We start from the raw sequence: 24,889 nt of genomic DNA on the forward strand, positions 1-24,889 counted from the left end.
AAGCCTGGAGGGCTACAGTCTACAGGATCGCAACAAGTCAGACAAAACTGAGCGACTAACACTTTAACTTTTAAAAATTCCATCAACAATAAATATCACAGTAAAAATTATTCAGGTTACCTTTTGTTAATCAGAAGGACAGAAACTCTCTCTCTCTCAGGTCCTTTCCTTGGTTCAAAGTATATTTCGGTTCTCCCACTGTCTACCGCCCATTTTTTTTCTGGTAGTTGTACTTCCTGCTAATCATTTTTCCTGATAACTCTCTAGAAATATTTACTCAGTTAATCTCTAAATTTGACACCAGAGTTAATTTGCATCAAAAGAGCTACATTTGTTAAAGGTAAAAAGACCACTTAATTTAACCAGTTTTACTATAAGCATGAAGTTGCTGCTTATTTACTCAAGCCAGACATCCTTTGCAGCTAGCCTTCTTCTGTGGGTAGAACTCTTTTTCCACATTCCAATAACTCCTGGCTCTCCTTGCTCTTTTTGGGCTAAGTAAGAGCTCCCTGCTCTTCAGTTTCTGTTAGTCCTGTTCATTTCTAAACAAATTCTTCAGTCAGACTCATCAATTGTCTCATTGAGTGTGCTATCTTATTTTTTGATAGATCAAATCTCCAACTGTGTGCCAGAATTCAGTCTTTTCTATATACTGTTTTGTTGAACCTTATGTTGATAACATAACCCATATTTTATACATAAAGAAATAAAGACTCAGAATGTTTAATAAACTTTCCATGAACTCAACTAATACATAAGATAGCCCAAAATTAAATCATAGTCTCTTACTCAAAGTCTAGGATTCTTTCCCCTGCTGTTCCGTTTTCTTCTCTTCCCTCCTTAATGGTGTGCCCTTGGTAACATCCACCAGGGCTTATCCACTGAGGGCCTTCAGACCACTGTAATGGATTGAAACTGTATCCAGCTAAGTTCATAGGCATACAGAAACAACCTGTGTGTGCCTGACTAATAGTCATTTTGGCCAAGAATAACTACTGAGCATTAGTAAAGGGTCAAATTTTTCACTATTACTATCAACCCTGAATCTAAGGACTGCCTCCGTATGGGTTCTGAAAGCATTAAAATTAGAATTATTTTTGCCTCTCCTGATGACACCACCCTTATGGCAGAAAGTGAAGAGGCACTAAAAAGCCTCTTGATGAAAGTGAAGGAGGAGAGTGTAAAAGTTGGCGTAAAGCTCAACATTCAGAAAACTAAGATCATGGCATCTGGTCCCATCACTTCATGGGAAATAGATGGGGAAACAGTGGAAACAGTGTCAGACTTTATTTTGGGGGGCTCCAAAATCACTGCAGATGGTGATTGCAGCCATGAAATTAAAAGACGCTTACTCCTTGGAAGGAAAGTTATGACCAACTTGGATAGCATATTTAAAAGCAGAGACATTACTTTGTCAACAAAGGTCCGTCTAGTCAAGGCTATGGTTTTTCCAGTGGTCATGTGTGGATGTGAGAGTTGGACTGTGAAGAAAGCTGAGTGCCAAAGAATTGATGCTTTTGAACTGTGGTGTTGGAGAGGATTCTTGAGAGTCCCTTGGACTGCAAGGAGATCCATCCAATCCATCCTAAAGGAGATCAGTCCTGGGTGTTCATTGGAAGGACTGATGCTGAAGCTGAAACTCCAATACTTTAGCCACCTCATGCGAAGAGTTGACTCATTGGAAAAGACCCTGATGCTGGGAGGGTTTGGGGGCAGGAAGAGAAGGGGACGACAGAGGATGAGATGGCTGGATGGCATCACCAACTCGATGGACATGAGTTTGAGTAAACTCCGGGAGTTGGTGATGGACGGGGAGGCCTGGCATGCTGTGGTTCATGGGGTTGCAAAGAGTCGGACACGACTGAGCAACTGAACTGAACTGAACTGAACTGACAACACATTAAATAAAAAGGATGGCAAATGGATAGACAGACAACACAAGATAAGATAGCAGACTATTAACAGATCAGGGGCAGGGCGGGGGGTAGGGATGGTGGTTAAGAGACTTAGATCTAGGTGTTGACCATGGAGAAAACAGCCAGTTTATTCACTGCTCAGTGACTCGGTCAGTTGGCAATGCCAGCAGGTGGAATCTAATAAGGGAATGCAGATTCTAGAGTTCCATGGCGCTGTAGGGGTCAACTGGGAAGTGGTCTATGCTCAACAAAACTGCAAGTTCTTAGGGATATGGGGGAAAAAATAGTACTAGTAAAAATTAGGTGACAATCCAGAATAATACATACTCTTTAGATTTGTTTGGGAGAGTAATTAAAATGGCTTAGACGGTGAAGAAATCTGTCTGCAAGGGAGAAGACCTGGATTCCATCTCTGGGTGGGGAAGACCCCTAGAGAAGGGAATGGCAACCTACTCCAGTATTCTTGCCTGGAGAATTCCATGGACAGAGGAGCCTGGTGGGCTACAGTCCATGGGGTCGAAAGAGTCGGACATGACTGAGCGACTAACACTTTCACTTTCTTCATATAGTATATGCAACTTGGTGCAAAGTATATGGGTGGCATAATGAAAGATAAGGGGAAAGATGCTAATAACTATGGATCTGATAAGATGGTCTCAAAAGGTGGGTTGGACCTAAAATATAGGCCAGTGAATAGCAGAGATCTTAACTGGAATTAAAAAAAAAACACCTGGAAATCAGGCATGAACTAGTATCATGTCTCAAATATAAGCACCTATCCTACAAACACTTGTGTTCCTACAAAATTGCAACAGAAATATGACACGTGCTGACAACCCTCCCCAGACCTCTCTCCACAGGCACTCTGCTTTCCTCTGAGAGTCAAACTTCTAAACTTACGACACAAATTAGACCTGTTTTTTTCCCACAACTGACCTGTGATCGGAATTACTGTTCCTTTTTTTTTATCAAAACCCTTATTTTGAAATTTTAGGTGTTAGAAAATCTATGTCATAATTGTTCATGAGATAAGGACTTTAATGTTTTCTCCTCAAGATGTTTGTTAATCTAAGTAATCTTTAATTGGTTAAGTATTTTAATGTTTTCAGGAAGTACTCCCATGAGCTGTGGAACATTGATTGGTAACCATTAACAACACAAAGAAGAAAAATTTTGTTCTATTTGTAGAGGACAACTGCTTCCTAGAAACTTTTAAGGAAAAAGGCAAAGATAACAGAAGTTTGAAGATTGTGCTTCCATTCATGCTTCTGTAGGAATTATTAGTCTCTCATGTCAGAAGGAGTCAGAAAATTCAATTGAGTTCAGATAAACTATTGTTTGTAATTATTTGTTATTTAATTTTCTAAATTAATTTGTACATTTAATAGAATTCTCTATCTTAAATAACCTCAAATAGATCTTTTTCTTAGAACATGACAGAAATTGATAGCAAGATTAATCTAGAAAAGAGGCAAGAATATTTTAAAATGTATGAAAAAGGGAGTAAGTATATACAAACATAAATTATTACAATTCATCAAGATTAAAGCAAGGTTTAAGATACTTTTTTTAAATGTTAAAAAGATTAAAATAAGACTAATTAAAATACAATTCCATTTGAGATAGGTGTACAAACTTCTATACAATGTACAAACAAAAAAAATTAATTAATACTAACATACATGTTCATGTACACATATGAATATATATGAAGATATATCTATATATTTATGTTTGTGAATATAAATATATACATATATAATTATAGGAAGTGTCATTAAATATGTAAATAGGGGTGTTGGGATCATTTATCAGCATTCAGAAAAAAATGTAGGCCAATACAACAAACAATATTCTATAAATACTAACTTAAAATATTCAGCTAAAAACTACAGGAAATTAGCCAAGCAATTATAAAACTACCAAACATAATTTAATATTTATAAAACTCTGGAAGGCCAAAATTTTTTAATGTGATATTATAAATAAAATCACAATGGACTATATTAACAAATTTGACCATTTAAAACTGCTGAAGAGTAACAATTTAAAATTTTTTTAATGCAGAGAACAGGGAATATTTGTAGCAAATGTTAATATAATGTAAAACTTTCTTATAAAGGGAAAAAATAAGAAATATAGACAAAGGATATTGTATGCAATTCAGACAAAAGCAAATATATTTTAAAAATTAAAAACTAGAGCAAAGTAATCATGATCTAGTCTAACCAAAGAAATTCAAACTAAAATAGCAGTGAGATGTTTTTACTTATTAAAGCAGGGGATTTTTTAAAATTTTATTTTGACTTAATGTTGGTATTACTCATATTCTTGGTGCCTTTTTAAGTAGATAAAAATCAACCAGAAAAAAACTAGATATACCTTTCAAAACTTTAAATTATTTACTTTTAACTGAAAATAAATCACTTGAAACTTTAAGCATATGGGTGTTCTCTGATTCTAAAAAAATACATAGTCTTTAGAGAAAAACTTTAAAAAAGCAAAGAAAAAAAGGAAAAAGCATTAGTAATTACCTATTACCCCACATACAAAATTAACCATAATAATCATTTGATAACATTTCCTTGATAGTTTCATACATACACAAAGTTGAGCTCTTAATATATCCATGTGTACATGTAATTGTTTTTGCTTTGCTTTTTCATTTTAGAATTATTAAAGACTCGGCCAGAATCATTTTAATATTGCATAATCCTCTACTGTACTTCCATGAAAAACAGTAAGTGGAGTGATTTTGGTATTTCCTTCTCCAGGGGATCTTCCTGACCCAAGGATTGAACCCAGGTCTCCCTCATTGCAGGCAGATGCTTTAGCACCTGAGCTACCAGGGAAGCCTTACTCTTTGCAAAGAGTCCTACTCTTTGCAAATTCCCCAGGCCAGGATACAAGAGTGAGTAGCCTTTCCCTTCTCCAGGGGTCTTCCCAACCCAGGAATCAAACCAGGGTCTCCTGAATTGCAGGCAGATTCTTTACCAACTGAGCTAGCAGGGAAGCCCTAATACTTCCATCCCATATACCTCCAGGCCAAGTCTTATTTCCTTATGTCTTTATCATAGGACATTGAGGCAACCTTCAGGATTCAAAACAACAATGCTGTCTACAACAGCAAAAGTTCAGAATCCATCGAAACTCTAATAATATGAAGAGTTAGAATACATCTAGCCATTAAAGTAATAACAATTCTACAATAGGATGGAAATATGCTTCTGATGCAATGTCTATCTACTTGCAATGCTGAGTTTAGCCCTGCTAAGAAACTTTGCCTGCTACATTACATTGGTCCAGAATTAAATGTTCATCTCACTCCTATTTAATAGGTAGAAATTCCAGTCTTGTTCATGCTCTGTATCTCTAGTTTTACAGTGCCTCTTCTTCAAGCACATTGTGAGCACCCAAGATATATTAGTTATATGGTTGAGTAAATTGCTAATGAAAAGACTAAGGAGAGTAACAAAGCTTTGCCCACATTCTTTATCTCTTTTTCTTCTAGTTAATTTTCCTTTCTCTTATTGGCATTTAGGCATTCTTTAATCCTGCGCTTTTTAGTTTGTGTATGTGTATGTGGTCAGTCTCCCAGTCATGTCTAATTCTTTGAGACTTTATGGACTATAGTCCACCAGGCTCCTCTGTCCATGGGATTCTCCAGGCAAGAATACTGGAGTGGGTTGCCATTTCCTGCTCCAGGGGATCTTCCTGACCCAGGGATTGAACACCCATATCTCTAGCATCTCCTGCATTGCAGGCAGATTCTCTTAATCTTGGGCTTTTTGGTTAAGAACAAATGATTGGCAAAAGATTCGGAAAATATACTACCTTCATTCTATCATGAGGTTACATTTACAGAGAGACCATCTGGGGAGGAAGTCAGCCTTATAGATGTATTACTATTTGGTTCCCACTTGTCCTGGCTTACAGAATATAAGAGTTAAGTTCAAGAACAAGATTTCCATCTGATGATACCTGTGATAACAGATGGCATTCAGATAAGCTTTTAACATTAATACCAAATTAGAATGGAAAATGTGGACTTCCTTGGTGGCTCAGATGGTAAAGAATCCTCCTACACTGCGAGAGACCTGGGTTCAATCCCTGGGTTGGGAAGACCCCCTGGGGGAGGCCATAGCAATCCACTCCAGTATACTTGACTGGAGAAGCTCCATGGACAGAGGTGCCTGGCAGGTCCATGAGATCGCAAAGAGTCAGACACGACTGAGTGACTAAGCATAGCACAGCACAGAATGGAAAATAATGCCTAATATCTTTCTTGGAAAGAGAACATTTACCAAACACAGCTTCTAGACTCTGAAAATTTGACTTAATTCCAGCAATCTAATACAAGAAATGTTTTTGTCTCTAGCAGTTAGAAAAATCCTAAGCCATCTAATTCACTGCATCTATGAATGAAATATGGTTGAACATTTAGGAATGCTCCATCTCTGTCCTTTTGTCTGTTTTGTCTAAGTGTCCAGCAAGATGGCTATGCTGCACTTCATGAAGCTACACTTTTGCTGCCCAAATCGTTCTGAACATCCTGGTTTATTTGGACAGTGCATACAGTCCGACAAAGCATCTCCACTTTGCTTGTAACTGTCAACAGAAAGGGCGCCTTCTGGTCACACACGAGGGCACAAGTCGCCGAAGTCAAAGGAAAAGAGAGAGATGGGATATTTGTTATTCCTGTCAGTGAGAAAGGGAGAGAGCGTTACCATTCTTTCTCCAAAAAAAAAAAATTATGTATGGCACTGCCTAGCAGACTTTGAAAAAAAGCAGAAAACTTAAAAATGAAGGAACGTGGAAAACTTATCATAAATATCACTACTTCTGCTGAAGATATTTTGCTATTTATAACACCTTCACAGTTTACAGGACTGTGTTACATAAGCCTTGTCTGCCCATTTATGTATACATGTAATTTCCCTTCAGGGAAATAGATTCTTCACATAAGGGTGAGAGAAGAAAACGTTATTTCTTTTCCTACAAACAAGGCAATGAAAGCTGAAATAAAACAATAATTTTTAAAAATTTTGTTTTCTTAGTTCATGAACACATAGGCACGCACATACATGCATACATACACAATAGTGACAGATATACAGCTTCAGAACATTGGAAAAAACATGGCATTCTTGGTAGCCCACAATATACATCACATTCTAACTTTATGCTCTTAAATTAGTCTCATGGAATTAATATTTAACTGAATGGTCTTACCTCATAATTTTTGTCATTAAATATACCATAGAGCTACAAGATTTTTAAATATACAGTATCTCATTCACCATTGTAGCCACATCCCAGTTCAAAAATCTGAATCTGATGTCAACTATGAAAGAAAAATGTAGTTAATTGAAAATTTTGTTTATAGGTTATTTCTATCACATATGGAACCAAATTATTCAAGTTTCGTGTTTTGAAGTCAACAAGTTTACAGAATCATAATATTCTGAATTACATCTCTGTTTTTAAAGATTTTTCTCTTGATTTGGACTCTGCTTTGATTCTTAAGAGAATCCTCGAAAGAAAACAGTTTTTGATTTGAAAGATTACTCCTTAGTATGACATACTAAAAATAGAACTTTTCAAATAGAAAATCTATATATACTTAAAGCCATCAAAACGTCCTACAAATTAATAGCCACACATAAAGTTTACTGAGTACTTACACAATGTCAGACTCTGTGCTATTCCACAGGATATTTAAAAGCCATTTCTTAAGGGATCCCTCCCTGTTATTATAATACCCACTTTATAGAAAAGGCAAACTTGGTCTGAAGAGATTAATAACTGGTCTAGGATGACAACACCATATTAACTAGAGCTAGAGTTCTAACTCTCTTTTCACTGACTCCAATGTTTCCACTCTAACGTACTTTGCTCTATTGTTTGCTGAATAATAATTGTGAACTTCTGGCATTTTCTGTTTCCATCATTAGAGGTGCTAGAACACTGTATTTGCTTAGATCCCCATCTTCATGGCAGCCGAAGGGTAGAAAAACAAAGTACTCTTTAATGTAACAAATCTGAATAACCAATGTTGAGATCAGTCCTTTTAAATCAAATTTTGATCAAAGCAAATATGCATTTTCTTGTTTAACACTTACTGAGCACCTATTATTGGCAAAGCATTCTCTGTACATATAAACACTACAATTTTTAAGGAAGTAAACTATTCATATTGCTTCAGCAGAGTATACACCTGTAATGGGTATCGCCGATTTTCACACCAGCTGCAATTCTTACGAGTAAAGAAAACAAGTAATTTTTAGCGAATGTCTTTTTGAACAAAAACGAATGCAGCAGAACTAATAAAAGCAACCACTGATGACAGCATAGAAAGTTAAGCACAAAATCCTGTCTATCTAAGGAGTAAAAGCTAATAAATTCTCCCACTGAACCATAGATTTATACTTGATCTTATATAATAGAATGTAAATGCAACAACCACAATCAAGAGAATACAGTCGTGGACAGCAGAACATCATCTCCTGATAATGTCGCAGAAACATGTAATTCAAACCAGATCCTTTTTACATGGAATACTTGGATTTTACTAAATGTGTACATCTTCTACAAACCCATCAGTAAATTCATACCACTGAGCACGGCTGGGATCTGGATACCGGATCACTGGAGAAGCCTCAGAGATTAAAGCTGCGACATTGAACAGTCTGTTTTCTGTATCCTGGGATGTATATCTAACTCTGATGTGTTTACCCTGCTTCAGAACAAAATAGTCAGACAAAGTCAGTAGACTTTGGCAAAGGATGCTTTTTCCTTATTTCTTAGCGAGGAGAAAGAAAAGAAAGAAGAGCTGTTTCTCCTCCAGTGATACAGACTATATTCTTACTCAGTTTGATTAAAAAAAGAAAAAGAAAAAGAGCAGTTTTTACTAAGGGACTTCTAGAGAAGCATCATGACAGGGTTCCAGGGGGACACTGAACCTCATCTCTACTACTTTTGTGCTCCATCAGCTTGGCCAAGTGACTTCAACCGTCTGTCCCAATTTCTTTCATCTACGAAGTGGGGATAATAACTATGTCTACCTCAGTGAGGACCTGAGTGGATCAAAGTGACAATGTAAGTGAAGTCCTTATTATACACTGCACACTCAATAGAGATTCACGTAGCTTCCCAACTGTCAGCAATGACGAAAATGGTGGCCACGAGTCTCACTGTACCTATGTTTGCTATAAGAATTCCTCAGTCTTTCCATTCTGAACCCCCCCCACCACCACTGTCCCCTAGCAAGCGTGCTGTTCTATTCCATGTGGAACATTCCAGCTGAGCCAGTTGTCTGTGATCTTCCAAAGAGAGAATAAGGCTAACCCCAAAAAGGTATTCTGATGCCTTTTGTGGACATCATGCTAGGTGAAGTAAGGTGGTCACACAAAGATGAATATCGCATGATTCCACTTAGGTGAGAGATCTACATGGTCCAATTAATAAAAACAGAATTAAATGGTTGCAGAGGCTTCAGGAACATGGACATGAGGAGTTGGGTAAAAAGTTTCAGTTATGCAAGATTAAAAAAATCTAGAAATTGGCTGTAAAATATTGCGCCTACAGTTGAATACTGGACACTTAAAAAATTTGATAAGAGGGTACATCTCATGTTATGTGTTTTTTTTTAACCATAAAAAAATTGGTATCCTGAGATGCTGAGCTATGCTAAAGAGGCTAGGCTTCCTATATATTTCATTCATTTTTACTAAATCCCTAAGAAAGGAGACCCAAAAGATATGTTCAAAACTTACATTACAGTTAGACGTTATCTGACACTTGGAGCCAGATTCTCCCAGTCTGTCAGCTGCTGTCTGTTAGAGAAATTTTATGCCTGGAAGCAGTTGGGGCACACAATAATTCATAAGTGTGACTTCCAGAAACACCCACTTCACACAATACCAGCATTAAGCATCCAAACTCCTAAAGCTGTAAAATACAAGGATAATGGCACCAATAGAATGAGGATTTTAAAGGGTCTGTGATTTCAAAGATTTCAAAGCTGTGTTATTTAATCGCACAACCCTCTTGTCTTTTCCCAAATATTAATTTCTCAGATTAAGTAGGAGCATCTAAATTGGTATCATGGGATCTGAGAAAAGAATTTGTGCTTCTCCTAAATATAAATAGTAACATTGTGGACTATTATAAAAATAAAAAGGGGTGGCAAGGAAGGAATAACATTCTCAGGAATTGTAAATGCATAGCAGAATGATTACAACTTTGTGTCATGCATTCTGTCATTTCTAATCACACACAGATAAGACTTCCCATACCAAAAAAAAAAAAATCGATGAGCATATAAGCTCACAATTTCAGTCCTGAATTTAGCCAGGGAGTACCTTCCCTGGCCTCACAAAATAAGAGAGAAACAGTCACATTCTTCAAGCCACGTTGATTAAACACTTAAAACAGGAAGGAGTCAGGGAGTGATGGATTTGAAGTGGACCAATTCAAGCCCTTTCTTTTCAGGCTATTTCTTTATCCTTGAATAAAAACGTAAATGTGAGAAAACAAAATCCTTAAAGATTCTGAATCTCTTAACTAAGCAGGCATACTGTGAAATTTTTCAGAATTCTTCATAATCCTGGCCTTTTTAGTTTTTAACTATTCTGGAGTGTATTTCTTTAACTGACATGATTTTTACTGGATATCAACTTTGAAGGTATTTAAGAAATAGATAAATGAAAATATTTTTTAACCTCAAGATCTAAGAGAAAATTCTTACAAATACTGTATCAGCATTCTTGATGATGTTTTAAAATAGATATGTACATTTCGGGACCTATCAAGCACTTAAAAAAAGATGACTTCTCAAGGCAATTTGCAAACCTTGGTTTCATCGAGATATATGTCAGTATAAATCAGGAACCTTCAGTTCACCGTTTTTCTAAACAAGTATGCCATAATCTTTGCTAGCTCTGTTTCCGTGAGACCATCATAAATCTACCACACTGCACTGTCTCCTCAGACCACAGTCACAGATTCAAATACTTGAGCAGAGTAAACTACACCTTCGGCGAGTCTATATCAGAGTTCGTAATCTCCCTCACCTGTGGTGCATGTTTCATTTTTAACAAAGTCTTCCTAGAAATGTACCCGTCGTGCTTCAAATCTATCCATTATTATCATACTCTATGGAAAACTACCTTTTTTCTGTCAGTCTAGCAACACGAAATAGGAATGGACACTCCTTTTTAATGTCTGTACATAAATGGTTTGCATACAATGTCTACTAAATTAGCCAGCGTGGACTTTGGTGGATTGAATGCAAACAGAGACTCAATTGGTATAAAACATTTTTCTTAGTTTGTCACTGCTGATGTTCAATTTGCTTTGATCTAAAACTGGTAATATTAACCAAGAGGAAGGGACAACTAAGATCCATTATTTTAGATTTATTTCTAATACTGAAGGTGTCTACTAAAAAAAAAAGTAAAATAAAAAAATGAAATGATTTAATTTTCAGTTTTCAAACTTAAAATGGTATATTAAAGTCAGAAAAAAATGTTTAAACCTTTCCCTTTCTGGAATTACAGTTTATAGTTTTGTATTTATTGAATGCATTCATAGGCTCCCTTAGGATGTGAAATGTATGGAAATATATGTGCATTACTAAAGAAAGAACTAAATTTATTCTTTCCCCACATCATGCTCTTCTTTGCAGTGGAGGTTTTTAATTCAATACAGAGCTAGAATGAGATGGAGCCAATTTCCTGGTCTATATGTGTGACAAATGCTAAAAGTGGCACAAGATTAACAAATTAGTTGAAGTATAGATCTTAAAAGATTTTTTTTCCTGTGTGTCTAAATCAAAATTCATACTTTATTTGAAATGAAGCCTTCTTTAGAATTCAAGAATGACCAAAGATGTTTTATTTCTCTGTATTTAAGATGAAAAGAGAGGATGTATGACAACATGCTAGCAATTTTTAAAGCAAATTGTATTTGTGGGAAAGCTTACAAAGATTATATATTTGGAGTATAAAATCATTTTCATTGAAACAGTAACTCCAATGTATGATTTAGCAAAATAAAAATAAAAATTATTTTCAAAATAAATAGTTATTCCTAAAATAAAAGCATAAAATGAATTACAGGGGTAAAATTTATGTATTTCTGTATTTCGGGGTAAAAATAATATTTAATATATTAGGTCCCAGATAAATACATTTACTTTTCTAGTAGCATTTCTTGTTTTTTGATGTTAAATGAAAACTATCAAAGCTTAGCTATTTCACCTAACTTCAGAATCATGTACTTGATACATATCTAACACCAAACAATAAAAACATCTGTGACAATAAAAGCATGGAACAGTTGTGGAATTGTTTAATTTAGGAGAAAATAGCTATGTTTGATAATCACATGTGCATGAATGGATTTCTCCTCTTTGTCAAGAAAGTTATATTTTGCAAATGGTCTTTTGTTTTTCTGAAAGGAATCAACTTATTACGTGAAAGGGATTTTTAAAAGGTATTCTGAAATATGTGTTTTGGATTGAGCTCACTCACTGAGGTTGAAAGCCTTGTCACACAGTCCACCTGTTTTGCTTGGGCTTAAACTATATAAAAAATACAGCATCTTAAAGCAAGCACAATCTTACTTCTTGTACCCAAACATGATAACATGCTTAAAATTCAAGAAGAGTTCTATGCAGGTTGTATGTCTCAGTCACCCAATCTCCTTTCACATATCTGTTCATGTTGACAGACTATGTCATAATACATCAGCAGAAAGATCAGCACAGAAGAACAAAATTTCATCACCTGACAGCAAGAGGAAAACTGATTTTCAGTATTAAATTAGTAAAAATATACCATTACCTCACTTCCAATAAGTCTACTACCTTTAAAAAAGAAGGTATCTGCTATAATCAGAAATGTATGCAAAAGCTATTAGGTTTTATTTATTTCTTTGGTATCACACTTTGATTGACAGCCTATTTTCATTTTTATCTTTTATAAGTTATTTTATTTGCTATATCTTGGGAGCAACTTAGAGAATCAAAAAAATACTATTACTGAGAAATGTAGTATTACATATGTAAAAATATATCTCTGCCAAATGTTTGGAGGACACTTTATCCAAGACTAATCAGGAGCAGAAACCTACTGACCATTGAAATAGAAAAGGGGTATCTTAGCTTCTGAGAAAAGTTAGGTATCTTTTTTATAGAATGTCTCCCTCTGTTTGGATTTCAAGAGAAATTTAGCAATACCTGTAATAAATAATGTCTTTTGCAGCCCTGGGCATCATCTGCCACTTAGGCTTTTAATTTTGCCCCTGTTGGAACACCCTACAACATATGCACTTCTCTTTTGTCTATTATCCTAGAGTTGTGCTATTCCCAAATATTGACATCATCTACTTTTATCAGCATTAACTGCTCTGAAGCTTCCCAGGCTCATGCTCGGCTCTATTTCTTCCTATTGATTATCTTCCTCACTCCAGCAGGTAGCTAGCCAGCGAGGCTGTCCTGAGAAATAGCTTCCAATGACTTTATACGCACAATTTACACGGAATTGTTTAAAGAAGATATTAGCCTCAATACAAATCAGTGAACCTCATTTAGTCAATACTGCACAATTCCGCTGTTGGCACCCTGTCACATGTTCGACTTTACAGTCAGCTGCTGCACCCAATCTCCACATTAGCCATAGTATTTAGTTTCATATTAAAATGAAGACGGGGTTTTCTTTTTTTTTTTTCACTTTTGCTTTTCTTTTTGAAATCTTTTCAGTATATGTTTTACATCACCTCACCGGGCCATGTGATAGTAATATATTTTGAAATATAAAAACCTGAGATTAAATGTTTGATTTTTGACAGTGTTCTTAAATATAATAAATTCAAAAGGAAATACTGTTAAGTTAAAATGGAGTGTTTTTCATTAAGTCCAATCAAATGGTAGACAACAAAGGATCTTTTATTTGAGAATATGAAGTGAAAATGAAAACCAGAAAAACCTTACTAAGAAAAGGTCCAGCTAAATTATATTGGAAAGAGGTCTCCAGATTGAGCTTGGGTGTTTCTTTTGCTAAAAGTGAATTAAACTAAGATATGTTATGAAGAAATATTTTACAAAGAAGCAAAACTAAATGCTTTGTGGAGATGAAAATAAGGTCTAAGGACGGTTGACTTTGAAAATAATTCGAAAGAAAGATCACATATGAAAAAAATTGCTACAGCATCTGATCTTTTCTTATAATCATAACAGGGAAATGTTTGGGGGAAAGTAACGCTGCCATGGCAATGCTGTAAAATTCTAGAAGGGGTGTTTACATTTCAGAATTACCCCTCCTTAAACTACTGGTTTATGATAGCTAATGAGATGATATCCAAATGTTGAAAACGGGAAAATTCAAATGAAAATCTAAATGTGAAATATAATATAATGAAATAACTAAGCAACATAATACTACTCTGAATGTTTGTGCAAATATTGCAAAATGAACTGCAATACATTAAAATTCTTTAGTGCTTGTGTAATACATAAGTGAAGGTTTACATATAAAGGTTTTAGCTATCAAAAAAAGGGATATTTGTATCATAGTATCCTAAATTTTTACTTGAAAACATCACTAACATTGTGGGGTGTGTTCTGAAAAATTGTCATTAAATCTATTTGCATACTTCTTTGTAAATTGAAGTTCAAGGTAAGAATAGAACAGGCTGATCAAAACAGTCTATTTGTTATCAAACGCATCCTTTAGCTCTCCTGTTATCAAATGCATCCTAAAGCTTTACTTCAGCGGAGTGGCAGGAAGCTTTGGAGAATACAAACGGTAGAGAAAACAATAATTTCAGTTTTAGAGATTTTAAAGGGCTGAATATCTTTTATGTAAGGAAAGAGTTGAACAGAATGACAATTTTAAATGAGTTAGTTATAATAATAGTATTTTGAAAATTAATATGGGAAAGAAAATCATATAACAAATTATGGTAAATATTTCTAAATTTTCCCATTTTCACTGTAAAATGTTAAAGGTGATTTTTGTATGACCTTCGCTTTCATTTATTTTCTCTTTAAATATCACTGGTAGGGAACTGGAGCCCTAAAACCCAGGTAGAGAAGACACACAAAAAGATGGTCAGTCTATCCTGACTGTACATCTTCTCACACATTTATTGCAAACTGACACTCATATAACAGCTTTGCTTTTTCATCACAAAGATTCAGCAAAGAACAATTCCAGTATCAGGGGGAAATCATACCCCAGGAAAAAGAAAGATGCCATAACTGCATATTCAGGCTGCATAAATACAAGTGTGGCAAGATAATTGTAATATTTATGTGACAGCGTTTTACAAATTAAAGAAGTCAATAATCTAAATTTGAGAGTATTTAGGTGTAATTATACATAAGTATGTAGGCATCCTGTATTACATGCAATACACAAATATAAATTTCAGTTCCAAATGAAATGTACAAACATCATTAGTCTTTCTTTAGTTTAAAATATTCTTTGATGAATATGTATTTATGTATTAAATGTATCTCTACAAACTAAATTATGAGATTCATGCTAGTCTGTATATCATGATATTCTAATATTAAATAAAATTGTATATTTTATGTATTCACTTAAACACAAGAACATTCTCAATGACACAAACGTAAGCACAATATGCACAAATTGACATGTTTTTAAACAAATAGCAACAAAATAGTCAGACAAACATTTCAAGTAAATAAAGATGCTGATTAAAAAAATAAAAACCTTTCTAAATTAACTATAATGCTTTAAACGTAAGTGAATACTGTTTTCAAATTATGTTAAAACAAAATTCTCAATGATTATCCATAATAACTTTCAAAAGAAGTTAATTTTTAAGTAGTTTGGATTAAATTTCAAAAATATAAAGGAAAACTATTTTGATTTCTGTCTGTTAAGACCCATGTAGTGAGGAAAACATGATTCCAGATCTAAAATTCTTATAAATCACACTAAAGATAAATGTTTAAGATCTATAGTGACCACCTGTATAGTTTACCAAAATGATGGCAAAAATCATGCATGTCATTTCACTGAATTATTTTTAGTAGCTATAAGTGCTATATTTAGTCCATTTATTTCAAAGTATAACTTTGTCACAAATAATATTTTTCCATAAATATTCTTACTAGTATAACCTAGTCACAAAGAATATTTTATACTGAAAATTAACTCAAAAAAATAATATTGCATCCTATGGGATACTCCTCTCTCCAAAAGTATAAATTTATCCAAACTAAGCACACAAACACACACACACATTTACACACACACATTTTTCCAGGAGAAATTGTTTTTATCATTAAAGTAAACTGGAAATGTAGCCACTAAAGTGATTATTACATTGTCATGTATGAAATTATGTAGCTGTTAAAATATATAATCATTTTGTTTAAACAATTTTACATAGTTAACAACATATTGGTAAGTATTGTCAATAATTTTTATAAACTGTAAATATGTTAAAATATCAACTAACACATGTATCTATTCAAATGCTAAGATAACTTCATTTACCTAAGAATGTAAAATCAAACTAAATAGCTAAATGAGATATTTCATAATCTCTTAATTTCATAGAAAAATATGTATTAACAATGTACAGTATTTAAGGAAATTAATATTAGCCTTGTACACAGAAAGTACATTTGTGCATCTATTGCCATCTGTGTAAATACAGAGATATCATTTTACATATATATATATATATATCTTGTCAATTGATGTATTTTGTGTAGAGAAGGAAAGCATTCTCATAATCTAAAATAAAGCAATAAAGGGGTGTAGGTATGTTTGTAGAAACAGAGGAAAAGAATTGGTAGCTTTACAAAGAGTTGTTAAAGTAGAATGTTAACATGTTTGAAAATGAGTATAAAGGCATTATACTATATACAAAAACCTCATTGATAATTTTTCATCTCTCTCTCTTTTTCTGTATGTGTGTGTGTGTGTGGCTGCTGACAAGGAAATGAATATTTAAGATGAAGGGAAAAGATAACTGTATAGAAATTTCAAATAGGGCATTTTGGTTAAAATTACTAAATTAAAATTTAAATTCAATTGGGTTTTCTTTCCTGAAACAGAAAATGAAGAGCTCATAAGATGGGCATGAGAATCACATCATATTTTGAAATATTTCTATTACAATTTTCACATATATATGTTTGTATCACTAATATCCTATAATATTATAAGATAGTCTAATGGAATGTATAAAAATAGCATGAAATAAACCTGAAAGGGTCATCTTTGTAGCATAAAGATCAAGACTTCAAGGAAAGAGAAAGTTTCTTATCATTTGATTCAGCTATAACTATTTTAAACCTCCTAGTTTAAGGAGTTTTATGTATATCTACTTGTTGGTTTTTCAAATTTGTCATTGTTTCAATATTTTAGGGCCAAAAGAAAATAATTTGGCAGGATAAAGGAGAATTTACATAGTCACCTAATGGTTACTATCTTGGCCACTTTAATATTATGAATTCAGATAGTTATAATCCAAGTAATTCCAACGCTATAGCATCCAGGTGATGCAAGTAAATGCCTTCAACAGAGAAGAGCCCCCTCATAGCAGGTGTCATTCACTAGTACCTGACTACGTAGATTCCTCAGGCTTTTAGTCTTACAACACGTTTCTATATAAAAAGAACCCACTTTAACTAGAAGGGTAGCAATGATTTTTGTCCTAAAGTTGATAAAAAGAAGTAGACAAAAATTTGTCTGTAATTCTCAAGTGGACGTGTCCATTTCCTAATTCCTAGATAATTAAGGAGGATAAAACTATATATACCCTGATCACCTCCTTTCAAGATGATTAAACTCATGATACAGTGGAATCAAAGCAAGTTATAGAGGTGGGGGAGAATATAAGGGAATGGAGGGAGAAAAACCTTTTTCTTGGCTCCATAAAAGGTTGAGGGCCTAATTATTTTTAAGTATAATCCAACCAACCTCTTCTCACGCTTAGCTTCACTGAGTGACACTATTTGTGATGCCCAGTGTGCTGAAACTGAGCAGGTTGCTGTCAGTTTAAAAATGACTATAATAAAAGTGACCATGAAGATGGATCTTGTGATTTTGCGTTTCTAATCAGTCATCTGTGAAGAACACTTTTGCTTTGATTCAGCATACTGGTGACAGCCATGATTGATAGTGCATGAGGATGAAAAAAGGTTATTAACTGTCTTCCCATTAAGCTCAATGTTTTACCCCTCTAGGTGCATCTCATAGTTTAAGTTAAAGTACTTACTCAGGTAAGGTCAAGAATGAACTCTATGGAGATGGTATCCATTCTGCTGAAAACGAGCAAGGCAGCCTTGCATTGACTTTTGTTTTTAATTTAGCACTTAAACTACATTTAATTCCACCACTTTATTCATTAGCTAAAAAGACAAATTCTCCCTTTCCAACAGCATCCACAGTGAAAACACTAAATGTACAGAAAATAGTTTTAATTGTAAAGATTTGAATATAGAGCTGACTAGCAACATGTGTGTGGCATGTACATAAATCTATATTTAAACAGATGGTCATATGCTAAATAGTCTGAGGGTATGTTTGAGGGTAGACACTAAATTCATTTATGATGACAAAATAAATATCTCTCCAGTATATGCAAAAAATTGTTTAATTGTAAATAATTTATATGTGGCAGAGGAAAATATAATAAAGAAAAAAAATTACCATTTCTAGGAAATGCAAAGGAACTAATAGAATATTTAGATATTTGTTTTCATTTAAATGTATTAATTTATGAACTTCACCTTATTTTAATTTAAAAATTAGAAATATTACAAATAAACATGTGAATGACAGTATCTGTCCATGTCTTTGACTAGCATACACATGTTCAAATACAAATAGTCTTATAGAACCTAAGGTTTTTAAAGTTGCCAAAAAAATAAATAAATAAAGTTGTCCACTAAGTAAGTATGTTATTTCATTAAGTGAAATAACAAATTTTTAAGTGTTATATTTTCTGGACCAATTTATTCATACTGAAGCTAAAAATGTATTGAAAGGTTTTTGCACATTTCGTTGAACTTCTCTTTGAGAACATTTTAAATTTACAAGTTTGTTCCTGGAAGATAACAGATTAAATATATGCATTTTCATTTAAAACCATGGAATTATGTTTCTTTATACATTTCCCACTGTAAACACTCAGTACCTATCAAATGCAATGTGAATTAGCAAAAATATTAAAGGATATCAATAACTTGGCACTGAGTTAACTATTTAAACTATAACCAAATTTCAGTTCTCTGTGCTTGATGGTTCTTCATTGAACAACTGCACAGAATAAGAAAATGTTACCAGAATGCTATTAGAGTTTCACTGCAGGGGAAATCATATTATGTCCAAAAGTTTTCTCTAGCATATCATGACCTGTTTCTCCAGTCAGTTATTATACCCATTTTGAGTCTGTAATAAATTATATGCTGAAAATGTACTGTTTTAATATTAGGATCCATCAACAATGAAATATAGAGAAAGCAAGGAAATGAAGTTCAGGATTTCATTCAATTTCTTTCTAGAGCCACAAAAATTGGTTCTGTCCTACTTTGCTTAATATTACAATTGCTGTTTTAAGAAACCTTTCCAGTCCTCTAGGATTTTATGCATGCCAAGGATAATTTAAATACTTATACACTTTACAGCCTAAAAAAGTTTAGATGTTAGATCAATATGAAAGCTGTTTATTTAGTGAATTGTGTTTATGTGAGGTGGATTTAAGGGTAGATTTTAGAATTCATACAAGATTTCCTCAATATTGCACAGGAACTTCATTATGAAATGGATTTCTCTTTCTGTCCTATCCAACTTAAACAGACAAAGGCGTGTTCTGAAACTTTGAAATCAATGCTGAGGGCAGTGATAGAGGGGCTTATATGGTTACTGATAACATACCATACAAATATTTGTTAAAGGTTTCACTGTGGAATTACAATGGAGAAAAAGTATGCTGTGTTTCTCAAAAACACTCTGTGCTTTTAAAATCAAAAAAAGAAAAATGTATTTTCAATCTATCTCATGTTAATTAACAAGTCGTTCTAAAATATTAGCAAAAGTCCCATCTTATTCTGTCTGCCTACTTGGGAGTGTCTTAAGGAAAATGAGGAAATTACAAAGACTGGGTAGGCCCAAGAGAAGAGCTCAAATTTCCCAGTTAAGGCTCTGCTTCTTCTCTAGAGAACTGAGATCTAGAACATACATTACACACAGCCCACATTTTAGGAAAGAACAGGCAAAGGGCAGTTTCAGGTGAAGTGCAGGTCATTTCCAAGGCAATCAGCATAGCTGAAAGTGACGTTGAGTTTTTGCAGAATCCAACACTTTGCAGACAGTAAAAGTTTAAAAAGGTCACAGTTTCCTATATCCTTTTGGAACTCCAGAATGTTTCATTAATTTTGTCCAAGCAAGTGATAGAACTGGTGAAGAAAAACCCCATACCTTTGTGCAAACCCTTTAAATTTGATTCTGAGGCTACTGTGATTGGGTTTCAGGGAACACGGGGACACAAGGCATCTTTAGTTTAAAACATCTAGGGCTCTGATTACTTTTAGCTTGAAACTCTCTTGCGAAGCTCTTCCAATCTTAAGGCATCCCTTCCCCCGCCCCCTCCTTTCCCTCCTCTTCTTCTAGACCTAAGGGTAGGGGTATGAATTGGGTGGTGCACATCTGTGTAGCCAGACCCCGGAGGCTGACAGCTGCGGTCCACTCCCAGACCGTGTACCTGAGCGTGGCGGCCACTCTGCTCTTCTGCCCAACCCACTCCTGCCTGCAGTGTTGCCGCTGTCACACCAGCCGGTGATTTGATAGGCTTGTCGGGTTGCCATGGTGTTGACTTCTTGCCTCTGAGGAGCTGCCCAATGACTGGAGGTCTGGGATTAAAGCGGGAAGAGGCAGCGGCCACAGCGAATTTCAGCGGCAGCTGCAGCAGCAAGAAACAAGAAGTGAGAGGACGAGGTCTTTAGACTGCGCTCCGCCCGCAGCCAGGGCTGCCGGGGACGGAAGGGGTGGGGGTGGGGGGCGGGGAGGTTGGAAGGATGACCACTCGAAGCCAGAGGATGCAAGTGAGGGGTTTGAGACGCGCTCAGGAATAACTCCTAAGTAATCGGCACGCGTTGAGAGGGAAAATCGTCCGCAATTCGTTATCATTCACACAAGACATGACCCGGGCGGGTAGTGGTGGGACTGGGGTGTTAAAAGGGACTTACGTGGGTGATACACTGCCCCCTTCAACCCCCACCCTTCAGTTTGCGAAATGAAGTCATTTGACAAATAAAGAGGTGCTATCCGGAGAACTTTAAATCAGGATAACTAACTTAATCCTGAGAAGAGAAAGTGCAATTAGACGGCAACCAAGTGAAAGAAGATAGTAGCCCGGGGGATGGGGGGTGCGGGAACGATGCTGGCGTGAGAGGTGGGATGCAGAGGGTTGCGTGTGCGACGCACAACCCCAGACGGGAACTGTAAACTAGGAAATGAAAGGGAAAGAACCCGCTTCTGTTATAAATTAGGAGGTAGGTGAAGGTTACGCAAAGAAGAAAAGGGAAAGTAAAGCTGTTAAAAGAATAGAATAAAACCCCTGGGAGTTGAACTCGCAATCTTCCCCGCTCCCCCCTGCTCCCCCCCCTCCCCCCGCGGCTCTCCAACCCAAGGGGAGAAGGAGGAGGAGAAAGAAAGAGAGTACATTCTGGCGTGATGAGAACTCTCTGGAATGTCTGGAGGAGAGGATAGGAGTGCGAGGGTAAGAAGACCCGGGTGCTAAATTAAAACGGCAGGAGAGAGAAACGGGGGAGGGGCGGGGGAGGCAGGAAATATTCGGCGATTCACCGGAGGGACGAAGAGATGCAGAAGAGAGAGATGCCAGGAGAAGGAAAAAGAAGTGCATAAGTTCAGACCTGTAGCGTAAAGGCACTACTAGAGTCAGTAAGAGAGCAGGCGGAAAAAGGTGTGTGCAGCGGCGGGAGGGCGTGGGAAGGCCCCCTCTGTCAACCAGAGAAAGCTATCGCCAGGACTGAGGCAGAAAGGACTGAGAGTTGCAGGGACTCGGGCGGTGGCGCGAGCACCGCGGGGCAGCACCCGCGAGCTGGGACCAGGTGCCGCGCCGCCAGCGCCCGGCTCGGGGCGACGCGGGGACTTCTCTGGCAAGAAGAAGAGCTGCTCGCTCAGCCTGCCGGAGTCACGATTCACCGCGAGTCCCAAACCCACGTCTCACTAACTACTTTACAGCCACTTTCATTGATTTTCTTTAACAAATAAACATAATACCCGTTACAGCAACACTTCCTCTTGCTGCAGCCAGAATGCCAGAAGCTCTGATGGTTGCATTACTCCGGACAGCAGTTCTCCTAGCTCTAAATGAACTATTTTCCTTCACTTAAAGGATCAGATGTGTGTGATGACCTTCAGGTTTGGGGCGTCCAGTCCCCCCCCCCCATAGTTTGGGAATCACGTTTTAGTATGACTAGAAGACAGGTTCAGACACAAGTTTTCAAATCTGGTAGGGCTCACTGACATTTGCATATTAATCTTTGCTAATAAAAAGTAACTCAATTTGGAAGGGAAACGCCGGTAAAGAAATCGACCTTAGCAACTGCAGGGAAATTAACGCTAGTCCGACAGCCACACCTAAGCTACTCCCCTTGAGCTGTCTCGTAAAAATATTTCCTTTTAAAATAAAGAAAGTATTTATTTTAAAGTAGCCCCCCTCCAAGAGTGGTTTCTGCTCGAGGTTCTTCCATACATGTCAAAGGGTTGTTGAATTATTCATTATTGTAATTACTATCATCATTGTCATTATCCCTTTCCATGTGGAAATAATTTTATTATCGTAATTTGATATCTGAAGAATTTCCTGTTAGTCGTTTGATAATCATTTTTTTCTGCTGAAAAGAAAAGTTTTGTTTATAAATGAGATAGAGAAAATGTTTTAAATGCTTTGATGTTTGCTATAGATTTCCGTTTATCTAATCGATCGGAATGCCAATAAAATCGATTAAAGGTTTAGTGTTTTACAAACAACCATTTTGTGCTTTTGATTTTACGTTCAGAATGATTTTAATAAAGCTAATGTTCTCCTTTAACAAACCCTTTAAAAAACCCAAACCTTTATCGTTTTTCTTTTATTATCAGAAATTGCCACTTAAAGTTCTTCTAATAGGAAAATTTTAAAAAATACAAGCAATGGCCGCAATGGTTTAAATTTCAACCTCTTGTTGTTCAAGGTATTTAAATAAAGCCCCTTAAAATCTTGGTGAATTATATGCGATCATTCAGTGATTGCGGAATATTAAATTAAACTTAGATAAATCCGCATTGAAGGAGGCAGCACCCAATCCTGAATTTATTTCCCATTTTCTCTAACAGCATCACTGCGCTCCTCTCTTTGCAATGACAATGTGCCAAATCTGGGCATTTTGAAAACATTTTCCATATGCTTTAACAGGGGACTGATAGACAAAGAAGAAAAGGAGATGATCTTTTTGCTCTGAGGTATATTTTCTTTAACCTTTTTCTGTTAGACTTTTACTGATAATTATTTTAAAGTAAAACTTGGAAAATCATTTAATGCTTTTTTTTTTTTTTTTTGCTTTCAGCTTTTCTTCCCTTTCTTGTAGTTTATTCCTAAAGTGGAATTTTGATTACAATGTAAAGTTATCATTTCTATACCTTGACAAACAACATTTGTTTCAAAATCTCTGATTTGTCTGGTTTGCTAGCTGCCTTTTGTAATTAAAGATGGATTTAATTATACATTTTATAACTTAGATCAGATGGGCTGTTTGTTTGCTGTAGGATTTAATGGTGCTTTTGTCTAATATTTAGGGATGTTTCATACAGAGGTGGGTGGTGGCTTTTCTTCAACTATAAAGATCTGGACTTTTTTTTTTTTTTGCCTTAGAAATGTGGATGGTTGGATGACTATAATGTCTTGTTTTAAAATAATTCTGTTTGGTGGCTGCAGTTAATATATTGTCTATACTGCATTTCACTGACTAAATATAGATGTTTCAGGTTTAAAAAGATCACAACTGTATCTTCTATTCAGTGAAATCAGTTATTCTTTTTTTCCCTCGCTTGTCTGTCTTTTCCCATCTGCATCGTTGTCTGTTAGAGCTCTTCCCCAGACTGAATGTAAAATTTCGTTGGCTACTCTTGCTGGAAATATCTCCTTGTATTTTGAGAAGGGGTGTGTTTGTGACCCTGGATGGTGTTGAGTGTGCAAGTGTGTGGGATGGGGGGGGCAGTGGTGATAAGGAGTTCTCATTCATTTGCATAAGAATTATAGAAGTGCTTGTGAAGTTGGTGAAGTGCTATTGTTTGGGAACAGACCTGTCTGATTTTGTTTATAAACACTGGGCTGGTTGCCTAGAGGGAAGGAGGTCACAGCACTGTCTGAGCCCTGACCTCTGGAAGGCCAGAGGGCGTCTGACTTTTCTCTTGTCTTTCCTTTCTCCCCTGGCTTAATTCTTCCCTCAGACCCTCCATAACCCCCCTCCCCTCCCCATATTTTACCTTACCTGTGTCTAACTCTACATAATGACCCCCTGCACACGCGTGCACGCACACACAGACACAAAACCGGGTCAGAACTTCCAGGGGGGAAAAAACGTAAAACCGATTTACTTCAAAGTTAAAGCAAAAACTGGACTTAAGTATAGAAAAGAGAGACATATATGGGGATATGGAAATACAGAGATAGAACCTGGGAGTAGGAGGGGGTCATTTTTATGTTTAAAAAACAACAAGAACAACAACAAAAAAGGAGGCTACTGAGAAGAACCAGGTTGGGGGAGGGGAGAGAATCAGTGAAGGAGGGATTGAACTGCCCACAAATACTACACACAGACACACACTCACACACACACACACACACACTCACAATGCCTTCCCTCTTTGAATGTCATTTTATCTAGTTCACTCTCACCATCAAAGAGAGTGTCC

The 24,889-nt window shown here is 35.8% G+C and overlaps 1 protein-coding gene across 1 annotated transcript in view; it reads right to left on the reverse strand.

Annotated features, from left to right (window-relative positions):
* Window positions 1–24,889, reverse strand: part of LOC110152630 (uncharacterized) — a 57,919-nt gene that overhangs the window by 15,818 nt on the left and 17,212 nt on the right. Inside the window, exon 5 of the mRNA XM_070476875.1 lies at window positions 20,673–20,870. Within this exon, the coding sequence (XP_070332976.1) occupies window positions 20,673–20,870 (198 nt within the window). The remainder of the gene's footprint in view (window positions 1–20,672; window positions 20,871–24,889) is intronic.

This window comes from Odocoileus virginianus, chromosome 15, assembly GCF_023699985.2.
Source record: "Odocoileus virginianus isolate 20LAN1187 ecotype Illinois chromosome 15, Ovbor_1.2, whole genome shotgun sequence".
NCBI classification, from domain to species: Eukaryota; Metazoa; Chordata; class Mammalia; order Artiodactyla; family Cervidae; genus Odocoileus; species Odocoileus virginianus.